The sequence below is a fragment of the Electrophorus electricus genome, chromosome 21 (assembly GCF_041902795.1).
Source record: "Electrophorus electricus isolate QZ-2024a chromosome 21, ASM4190279v1, whole genome shotgun sequence".
Lineage (NCBI taxonomy): Eukaryota > Metazoa > Chordata > Actinopteri > Gymnotiformes > Gymnotidae > Electrophorus > Electrophorus electricus.
Genome location: NC_137517.1, coordinates 3,337,228 through 3,347,655, shown reverse-complemented (window position 1 = coordinate 3,347,655; position 10,428 = coordinate 3,337,228). Strand labels below are relative to the sequence as shown.

The following is a 10,428-nucleotide window of genomic DNA, read 5'->3' as shown; positions in this document are numbered from 1 at the left end:
CTTTTAAGTAAACGAGGCTTCACGGTTCAACTCACGATTTTCCGCAAAACACCTAGAAGCATAAAACAAATGATTCAGTAAATATCCTTGTTCTTTATTCAGCTGTATTTAACCCAACATGCTATGCACGAAATGAAGTGTACCCGGCCTACCGCGGCTCAAAGTTCTTACTTCCTGATCACTGCAGAAAGTGTTTTTCTTGCTGTTGTTCGTTTTAGGAGGGAGCCGAAACAGAACCCCCCGCGCTCCCCACAGTCTGTCTACTCAAAAGCAAGTCTCAACCTAGTTGTCCTTTATGTTGGTGGTCCCCTGTATTGCACCTTAATCAGATATTCCATGTTCGCTTGTCCGGGCGTCACGGCGCCTGGAGAAGGCGCGCCACCATTTCAAGCTTTAGTTACAAGCGTCCAACTAAACTTCCAAACTCTTACCTGGAGAAAAAGTCGTAGTTTGAACTCGTCGTCGATACGTTAGGTTTCGTCAACGGATGGGCTTCTTGGCAAACCACATTTCAGAATTTGACGCCGTGTTCAGAGCGAGTTCCGCAGACAGCGCATCGTAAAAGTCGGCAGGGTGAAACGAGAGCAGCGGAACAAGTACAGCCCACCGCGGTAGGGTTGGGCCGCTATCATACAATACTATACCATACTATACTATACTGTACTGTACTATACTATACTATACCATATTATACTGTACCATACTATACGATACCATATCATATCATACCATATCATATCATATCTATAATAACGACATGCTGGCTACACCTGACATTATGGTCCCCATGAATAGGGAAAATATAACATATTAAATAATATTTTAAACAGGAATCTTTCAACTAATTTATTCATGATTTGTGGCATTTTGTCAACAGCTCACAACAATTTAAATTTAAGAAAAAAATCAAAGTAAATTGAATAATTTTTGGTACATGGAAATAAAAAGAGATAGATCAACAGTCTCAGGGTTGTGTGTGCAGCAACTCTGCATGTGAATGAATGACATAAAACAGGTGGAAATGAACTTGAATAGTAATATCTAATCAGCTGCAGTTAAAGTAGGTTCAAGTAAATATGGTAATTTGATCATTTATGTTTAATAGGTTACAATTTAATCAAAGAGCTGAAAGAACTATGATGTGTTACAAACACATGGTGTAGGTTTCACTTCAACATAACGTAGTGATCCATTTATTCCAGTTCATCCCTAGAACAAGAGGTAATATGTTTAGAGTCATTACAACGAACAGTGTCTGTTGACATTATCGTCAACTGACTACAAACTAAAAAAAACAATGCAACTAAAAATAGTCTTAGTCACTTTACCTACTAACCCTTTTTCTTCATAGAGGCCCTTCTGTTTCCTCCTTCGTTTTGCCTAACATATCATTCATGGTGGTATGCTTCAAAGAGCAAAAGAAACATTTACATTTAGCTTTTATCCAAAGCAAGTACAAGTTGAGCAATTGAGGGTTAAGAGCCTTGCTCAGGCACCTTAAACCAGGGCCTTGAACCAGCAGCCTTCCAATTACAAGTCAAGTAGCTTAACCACTAAGCTGCAACTGCCCTAACTTAATATTACCAAATTTAAGTCAGTGCCTAAATCAGAGTTTGGTATGCTCATTTGATATCTTTTCACTGTATGGTCCCACCTTACAGGAGCCTTCAGACTCTTCGCTATCTGCTATTCCGTTGTCCCTTCCAACAGGTCCAGGTTCATTCATCTGCTCCAAGTGCTGACTGTGGACTTCAGGGGCATCGAGGGTGCAAGACGTCTCAGGACTGGCTCTCTCAGAATGATCTTCTTTCTTTTCCTGGTCATTCTCGTCACTAGCTTCCAAAGATGAATCGTCTTTTAGACACGGACCTGTCTTTTCTTTGTCTGGACGCGAGACTGACGGCTGGTCACCCTCTATCACCTCACTGCAGGCCCTTCCGGAGGCTTCGGTGTTGTCTGTCACTGTAGCAGCAGAAGGCGTGTCCTCCCCTGGCAGGGTTTTCTCACTTGTGCAGCTTTGGTCTGGGCCTTCGACCCTGGGATCGGGGATCTCTGTGGGTTTAAACCTGCTGGGACTGGTCTGGTGCTCAGGGCTGTAAGATCCATAGACAGCTCTGTCAGACCTGAAACTGGAAGAGTTCTCTCTCCTGCAACGGCACCCACATGCAAAAAGGAATCTAATTATCTGGCATTGCACTTTATCTGAGGTTATTTGCTTGGCCGTATAATTAGGCTACTAATCCACATACAATATGCGTTTTCACCGACAGATGTGATTAGTTCTCAGTTTGTAACACTGACAGAAGAATCAAGTGGTATTTGCCATAGGGAAAGGACAGAATGTGGCCCACCCTTTACCTGAGAGGACCTTTGGGACTGTAACTGGCGTGGAACTCTAAGAAGCTGGATCTCAGTGACCTGGGAGACAACGTATCTTTAAGTGACCTCCTTTTCAATGATCCGCTTCTTGAGAGAACGAAAGAAGAAATCAATGAGGGTTTACACACAAGTACTGGATAAATTCACCATCCATTCACTAATTTGAGAATATGTTGAATGAGGTGAAATTATCAGATGGTATCAAGCTCATGATAAAAGGTCCAAACAGAAAGTCACACACCGGCTGAAGTTCTTAATCATAAATTTCTTTTCAGGATGTTGGGCACTGAGGTTGCTCATGACATTCTGTAAATCCTGATTATTCTGGGGGCAGAAAAGATTTTTAAATTCCACTTTATTCCCACAGTGGTCTCAGTTACACACACAAGGAAAATGGAGATAAGGTGTATTAAAAAAGAAAGGGAGGACACACTTTGGGATACCTTGGACATTTCCTTATAGAAGATATCCCTCAAGTCAGAAATAGCCTGGAAGACTGTTACATAGCACCCGATGCGGCTGTGGAGAAGATATACGCCCACGTTATTCTCTATAAAAAATAGCAAAGTTTTATATCCGTTCATTAAAAAAGATCACAGACCAGCATCGGAATTTCAGTACGACAGTCGTGATGGTTACCGCTGACCTGTTGTAGAGAACTGGAAGCTCCTCTTTTAGCTCACAGTTCATAGTTTCAAAGATCTTCTTGGCTGATTTCATCTCCTCTTCAGCCTGCAGAGGGATCAGGGCAAGGAGAAGGAGAGGCGTTTAAACACGGGCCTGGATTCACAACGCCTGCGTACTGACAGATTCCACTGAGTACCGATTCTGAGATACTTAATGGATACCTCTAAATACCTCTTAAAGGGACACCTGAACCTCTGATCGTACCTGGGTGCCTCCTTAAGGCACGTGAACGTGCAATAGATAATACTTAGAGAGACAGTATTGTACATGAGTATAACATGAAAGTGAAATTATTATCACCATGTGGCGCAAAAGAGCAGTTAATCATTTCCACATCAGTAGTATAGTAGTGTTGCTAAATGTCCATAGAAGATCTCAGTAAAACACCTCACTGGCATGTATTACATGTGGGATACCCTATATGTGGTATTCAGTAGAAACACTTCACTGGAATGTATAGATGTATCCTACAGTGGGATTCAGTAAAACACATCAGTGCCATATATAAATGTACCCTACAGCTGGAACTCAGGTTAAAGATCCAATGGTGTGGCAGGGGGACAGCATGATCTCACTGACAGAGACAGTGGGCAGTGCCTCCAACTTCCCCATAACTAAATCAACATCCTGGTTAGTCAGATGCCTGTGAGATTGCCCAGAAGCCAGTGAGCCCCTAATTGTGTTATTTTTGACAATGTTATGTGGCAAGTGTTATGTTTACAAAGATCAGACAACATGGTTTAAGATTTGTATCGTAGGAGGCCTGAACACCTTTGGCCTCCGGTATTGTCACTGATTTGCAAGGCTAACTACTGAGAACTGATAAAAACAGATAATACAGGTAAGACAGTACAGTGTGTGGACCCAAATGTAGGCACTGCAATGTTCCACACAGACCTTGCCTGCTTTAATGGCATCTCTCTTTTTAGCATTCTGCAGCGACTCCAGGTGGTGGCGAGAAGAATCAAAGTCCACAAGTTTCCTGTTTCTCTTGGCCACTCTTTCCTGAGGTCATGGAGAAAAAAAAAGAAAGATATCAATTTCACGTTTAAAATTAAGTTAATAAAAATGTGGCTTGTGGTGTGTCCGGGGGGGGGGGGGGGGGGATGTACGAATTACTTTAATGTCTGGGAACTGGCCCATGTAGGATTGCATGGTGAACAACTGGTCTCGCAGTTTGGTCTCATAATCATTCCACAGCAGGTCTTCTCCCTTGGTTAAGGACAGATGGGGGTGAGAGCACATGACATTGGCCAGAGGGGACGACATTGAGAAGCATATTCACTCTCACATAGTGACAGGATCTGTGAAGGTCACCTCCACAACAGCCCCAAGGTTCTCTCCTCCCTCCCAGTCAAGCTCATAGACATCGAACAAAGACTGGAAAAGACGACTAGAAGCATCTCCCATCACTGTGTAAAAACACATCATATGTTCTGTCAATACTACATTGGATGTTGATTGTAGATTGCTTTTAATAATTTAGTTTTGTCAGTTTTGTTCACAGACGTTATATTTATATCCAACTAATTCAGCACTCTTAAAAGAAGGCCCTAATTAACCCCAAGCTAATGTGACCAACCTTTGACAGCATTTAAGTATGCCTTAAGGTCCTTGTATATTCTGTGTCCATCACTCTGCAAGAAACAACAATTAGGGAAATAAAATGTAAAAAAGTAATGTGGTAAAATCTAATCAATCCTTATAATATTCTCACGTGGTGCTTTTTGTGACTTGGACTTTGTCGATTACCTGTTGATCTTGGAGGTTTTCAACACATATTTCAAACTGCGCATCTCGTGTCTCATCTAATTTGCCAAACTTCTGCTTAACCTGTAAGAGTGCAAACATTTCACCAGACTTGGTGAAAGAACTTGTCTGCAATGACATATGCTTTCAGTGGTCCTAACTGGATTTTTTCACCACGTATTATTACCACATACACTGTGACACACAAAATAATGAACCAAGCTAAATATTAAGGACTTAGCAAACAATATATATAAATACATTTGCACAGTCACAAGAAACCCCCAACAACAACAACAACAAACATGCTTTATTGTCAAGGTTATGGTGTTAGGTTAGGTAACATATATAGTAATATTGACATCAGTATAATTCACACCAGCTCTATTCCTGAATTCTTGAAACAGAGGATGTCTGACTTGATAAGAGAGAAGTTGGCTGTCATCAGAGCCCCACCTTATGACGCAGATAAACGCTGCCAATAAAAGTTATGTCAGTGCCAGCCTCTCCTTATCTTAACCTTCGATGCGCTTGTAAATGTGGGGTTGTTCTGGAGGGGGAAAATGACCCCCCCAGGCCAGTAGCAGTAATGATATCTTGTAACCTCCTGGCCTGAAGGGTGGAAAGGAGCACCTTTACAGGAGTGCTTCCGCTAGCGTAGTGGGAATACCTTCTCCTGGGCCCTGCTGAGCTTCCTTTGGATGTGCTTTGTATACACACCAGCTCCGCCTTTTGAGTGAGTGCTTGAGACAGTGCTGCCCTTCCTCTCTGCCATGGCGCCCACCTTCGTCCAGACGTGGATCTGACCTGCCGAGGAACACTATTCTCTATCCCGAGCCCTAAAAAAAAGGATACGAGTCCGATTCCAGTTGTGTGTCACCTTGACCGGTCATATGCAGCTTTGCCATTGCTCAATCAAAAGCATGAACTATAAACCTCTTATCTTTTTAGGGCTTAAGTGCAATATTTCAACCCTGGCATACAACATCGTTTAATGAAAAAGGCTAAGTCAGCCATTCCCAGTCAAACTTGGTCAATTGTATTGACTGACTTAAATTAAAAGTTTAACATGGCTACATAGTTTTAAAAGTTAACCAGTAACATTTATATGTATACAGTTTCGTTTGTTAAAAATTGCATATCTGAAAATTAGGAGTACAATAAATTGGGGGGGGGGGACTACAGTTCCCATGCAGCACCGCGCATGGTTCTATAGGACACGCCTCTGCTCAAGTATGTTTGCATGGAGTTTGTATTGTTGATTTCATGTACAGAAAACACTTATAACTTTGCTATTCACAGACAATCGCGATAATCAATCATGGGGAGTGCACTGTCGAAATGTGTCGCTGTTGATTTGTGCGTTCAGTGGGTCGGGTGGATGTTCGCGTCTGCTCTGAAAACGGAAAAGTTTTATGATATAGCAGGTACATTTTACAATCCTTGGTCAGTAATCTAACCTTTTAATTAAGCCTTGTGTGTATTTGTACCCAGTTCCGCTTGTCGGTCGCCGTTTAACTTTTGCAGCTACAACTGACTTTTGTAGATCGAAGTTCGTAATGAAAGTACAATATAACAAACATTGGTTTCTAAAGACGTGGTTTAATATTGCGACGTGGCTATAAATACTACTGCAGTACGCAAGCTGTGAAACGTTGAGGGATGACACTCGACCGTCTTGGTTCCTTCAAGAACTGGTGCGCTCCAGGTGATATACCACCATGCTGCGTTTAGTTTCCGTCCTCAGCTATTCCAACTGGCTCTAATATTAAGAAGCTGATGAATGACTCGATTAACTTGGTGTGTTAAGATTAGGGTGGGAACTAAACTCTGTAGGGTAGTAGATAACCAGAGCAAGACTTTGGCACCCTTTAACTGGAAGATACCTCTGTGGAATATTTCTGACTAACTTTGTAGAATATCAGAGATCCTATGTTATACTGCACATTGCTGATTTGATCTAGGCCTGCCTATATGACCAAATCCCAAATCTCTGACTCTCGTGATACTTTATTAAAATGAAGAACTATGCACAATGCGCTTTGTTTCAGTACAGTGGCTACAAACATCCAGTAGCCATATGATCACACAATTTCAGTGTAGGACATTCAGAAAAGCTAAAACAAAACTGTGTGTAATAGCAGCTGAATCAGTCATTGAACTGTAATAGGTAATTCTTCCATTTAACGCAGTTGGATTAATTAAAAGCATAATTTCTTTCACACATTTTTGTCAAAGATTCTGCTCACCTGTTGGCTCTCACTTTGCATTCCTTTTCTAAGGTTTTCAAATGTTATCCAATCAGTCCGGTCCTTTCAAGCCCAGACTTCATGTGCTCTGCACGCTCTTTCAAGATACGTGCTCATGAAAACCCTTGAACTTTGGAACTAATTGTCTGCAGGTTCTTGGGTGAAATATTTAGCGAACACGCCTCACACACTGAGTTGATATGGGTGAATGGCTGCGGTAGTCATATTAAATGGAGGAGGGGCAGGTGGTTTCTTAATAAGTTTCATTAAACACCATTTCTTTTATATTTTCAGGGTCTGGTACCTTCATATTACTTGCCCACCTGAGCCGGAGATGGGGTGGCACAAGTTATCTGAGGCAGAATGTTCAGACTGGCCTTGTCACTGCATGGGGACTCAGGTACCCTCGATCAGCGAAGTGACCTGCCACACTGCCCTGTGTCATGTTCCACACTCCGTACCCACCATATTAGAAACATATTAGGATCACCTCGTATGTGTGCACTTAGACACTAAAGCCCATCTGTTGCCATTTACAATTTGACCATACAATCTATGGTTAGTTTCCTTTCAGGCTGACTTTTTTTCTTAAACGGCATTGACATGTAAGATGTTAATTTGTGGCACACGGAGTTTTAGATAAAGTTATGATAAGTCAGTAATTAATTCCATTAAGACTGGGTTAATAAGTCAACGAGTGACGCCCTCGACCTTGTCTTGTAGACTCGGAATGTTCCTCTTCCGGCGGATACTGAAGGACGGACAGGACAGCAGGTTCAGCAATGTCAGAGATAGCCCAGGGACGTTCTTTGTGTTCTGGACCCTGCAAGGTATTTGGTCTGCTGTTCTGTGCATAATGGAGATGGTTATAGCCTAGAAAGTTAATGAGTCTTTAATGGTGCCAGTGGGGTTTCTCCAGTCGAGTTTGTTCTCGGTCTAGAACTCAATTGCTCAGGGAAAGTGACCTGCATGAATGCAGTCTTTTCGGTAAAACAGCTGGACGCGCGGAGGACTGAACTATGAAAATAGACAATCATGATTATGTAAGCCTACACTGGTCATCATAAAAGCAAACAGGTCACCGAGCTGCTCAATGAATGTATTATGGGATGGCCATAAAAAGAACAGGAGATCCTGCATCTCCCTGGTACAGTCAACATTCCTACCACAGCAGCTAACTTGCTTCACAAAGTTCTCTTTCCATCTTTCTCCTAGCTGTGTGGGTGTTTATCACCCTCCTACCCACCATAATTGTGAACACGCAGTGCAGAGATGAGCCCTTGTGTCTCCGGGACTATACTGGCTGGGGAATGTGGGCTCTGGGCTTTGCCATAGAGGCCATCGCTGACCAGCAGAAATGGAATTTTAAGAAGGACCCTGATAATGTTGTAAGTTGCAAACAAAACCTTGCTCTGCTGGTTTTTATTAATCTTGGTATGTTGTGGAATTGTTCTGAGAAATGTTTCATAGAACCTACAGGTCCTAATCTTTAAAAATATTATATTCTAATCCATCATCCTAGAGAATTTTAAGTACTGAACTATTTGATAATACATACAAAATAAATATTAACCACATATATTTCAACAATCCCAAAAACCCCTCTTCTTAAGAGCACTTGACACCAAAACATCTCAGCAGAACACGTGGTATCATTATTAAGCGTTCCTGTCTTCCCACAAACAAACAGAAAAAGAAGACATATTGGTGGAAGTGAGTGAATAGTTTAGCAAGACAAGCCATACTACTTTTGTATGCAACCATTGAGCTGTGGCACAAGCAAATTTATTTTTGCAGGCACTAAAAATACATGCTCTAAACCATCAGTTAACATTTTTGTTGCTATGGTAGCAATAAAGGGATTTTTTGCAACCATTATGAATGCATGGTTTAAACATGTTGAAATCTGAATTTTAGGTAGCTCACTTCCTACAGCAAGCTCTTTGCTTACACAGTTCATAAAAACTTAAACAATCTTAAATTTATCTTAAATTTCCTATTCCTCAAGATGATTTATGTACACCAGACTATTTTCCAACCACAGCATTTATAAACATTCTCTGTAGGACAGATACATTTTTTAAAATCATTTAATAGCATGGTATTTGCATTGTTTATAGAATTGTTTGTAGTGCTTGTCTGAAGCACATTAAACACACAATAGCATATTTTGTCACATAGTGGACTATGCCACCTGGTGGTTAACTCCAGATCATACCAGATACAGAAACTGCTGATGCTCAAAGGCACCTTGGTTACCACTTTCATATGACCTGCACAGACTGAGATATCATTCCTTAAGAGACACATCTGCATATTGCACAGACTGAGATATCATTCCTTAAGAGACACATCTGCATATTGCACAGACATCTTCACATGACGCTGTGTTCCGTATGAAACAAGCAGGAAGCCGCGTCATCACAGGTGTGGTTCTTCTGTCTCCAGGGTAGGTTTATCCGGCACGGGCTGTGGGCATACAGCAGACACCCAAACTACCTGGGGGAGATCCTGCAGTGGTCGGGTCTGTTCCTGTCTGCGTCCACGGTCATGCAGGGCCCTCAGTACCTGAGCATAGTTTCACCTCTCTTTGTGTGGTTCCTGCTCAGGCACATCTCTGGGATTCCCATCCTGGAGAAACAGGCCATGGCGAGGTGGGGAGCAGAGGTTGAGTTCCAGAGCTACGTCAGGAACACGCCACTCCTCTGGCCTTTCCCTGGCTTCTGAAGCCTCCTCTTGAGGCTAATGTGTTTCAGACACTGCATTTAATTATAACTTCTATAGACTTTTGGGGGAGGGGGTATATAATTCAATAAATGATCAGGTAAATTAATAACCAAGATGCTGAACATCATAATCCAAATTACGTTGTAGTGTATCAATATGCACTGGTGAATATTAACCACAGCAGACACTGGTCTGCAGGTTTATGGCCCGGGCCGTCACAAGAGGTGTCTGCAGGATTTCGTTCCATCCCAGCTTTAGTCAGTACACTTATAACTCATTTCTTTAAATTCAGAGACCAGCTCATTCAACACATGGAATAAGGTGTGATGCTGCTCGACTGAAATGAAAGCCTGCCACATCAGCCCATTAAAGAGAAGACGAAACACCCTTTTTTGGTGACCAGCTCTGAATTCCCAGTGTTGTCATTTCTATAAATGCTTTATCATCAGTTTGATTCTTTTGACTAGCCTTTTTAAAATCTGAGCCATGACCCAATAAAATCTTTAAAAGTGTGGTATTCTGGTTTTTAAGTGTAGATAAAAAAAATAAATAAAAAATTGTTGGGCTTTGGTGAAGTTCCTTTTCCTACAATAAAGCAGCAATGAGACAGTAACTTCAATACAGGGTAGTTTGCTGT

The 10,428-nt window shown here is 41.7% G+C and overlaps 2 protein-coding genes across 3 annotated transcripts; one reads left to right on the top strand and one right to left on the bottom strand.

Moving 5' to 3' along the window:
• bin2a (bridging integrator 2a) lies at positions 1–7,216 on the bottom strand. Of its 2 annotated transcripts, none has more exons than XM_035521558.2 (15): positions 7,065–7,216; positions 5,486–5,654; positions 4,819–4,899; positions 4,649–4,703; positions 4,384–4,478; positions 4,186–4,278; positions 3,964–4,071; positions 3,026–3,111; positions 2,823–2,898; positions 2,621–2,703; positions 2,359–2,463; positions 1,655–2,147; positions 1,329–1,405; positions 432–1,209; positions 1–52 (listed from the first exon to the last, which is right to left on the bottom strand). In XM_035521558.2, exons 2-13 carry the CDS (start codon positions 5,588–5,590, stop codon positions 1,346–1,348), a joined length of 1,440 nt encoding a protein of 479 aa, XP_035377451.1. In that variant the 5' UTR covers positions 5,591–5,654; positions 7,065–7,216; the 3' UTR covers positions 1–52; positions 432–1,209; positions 1,329–1,345. The 2 variants fall into 2 exon arrangements, with proteins under 2 accessions (XP_035377451.1, XP_026864288.2); XM_027008487.3 differs by having other exon boundaries at positions 2,359–2,466; positions 7,065–7,215.
• On the top strand, positions 6,055–10,303 carry si:ch211-210c8.6 (uncharacterized). The gene is made up of 5 exons (XM_027008486.3): positions 6,055–6,242; positions 7,359–7,464; positions 7,788–7,894; positions 8,280–8,452; positions 9,513–10,303. Exons 1-5 carry the CDS (start codon positions 6,137–6,139, stop codon positions 9,789–9,791), a joined length of 771 nt encoding a protein of 256 aa, XP_026864287.2. The 5' UTR covers positions 6,055–6,136; the 3' UTR covers positions 9,792–10,303.
• Positions 10,304–10,428: the final 125 nt, after the last annotated feature.

Bases quoted from the DNA above. Each gene is read 5' to 3' on its own strand.
- bin2a (XM_027008487.3), bottom strand. From the start codon at position 5,590: ATGGCAGAGAGGAAGGGCAGCACTGTCTCAAGCACTCACTCAAAAGGC. The intron at 4,704-4,818 runs GTAATCGACAAA...TGTTTCTTGCAG, and splicing joins AAAACCTCCAAGATCAACAG to AGTGATGGACACAGAATATA. The intron at 2,467-2,620 runs GTGTGTGACTTT...CGTTCTCTCAAG, and splicing joins ATGATTAAGAACTTCAGCCG to AAGCGGATCATTGAAAAGGA.
- si:ch211-210c8.6 (XM_027008486.3), top strand. From the start codon at position 6,137: ATGGGGAGTGCACTGTCGAAATGTGTCGCTGTTGATTTGTGCGTTCAG. The intron at 7,895-8,279 runs GTATTTGGTCTG...TCTTTCTCCTAG, and splicing joins TGTGTTCTGGACCCTGCAAG to CTGTGTGGGTGTTTATCACC. The intron at 8,453-9,512 runs GTAAGTTGCAAA...TTCTGTCTCCAG, and splicing joins AGAAGGACCCTGATAATGTT to GGTAGGTTTATCCGGCACGG.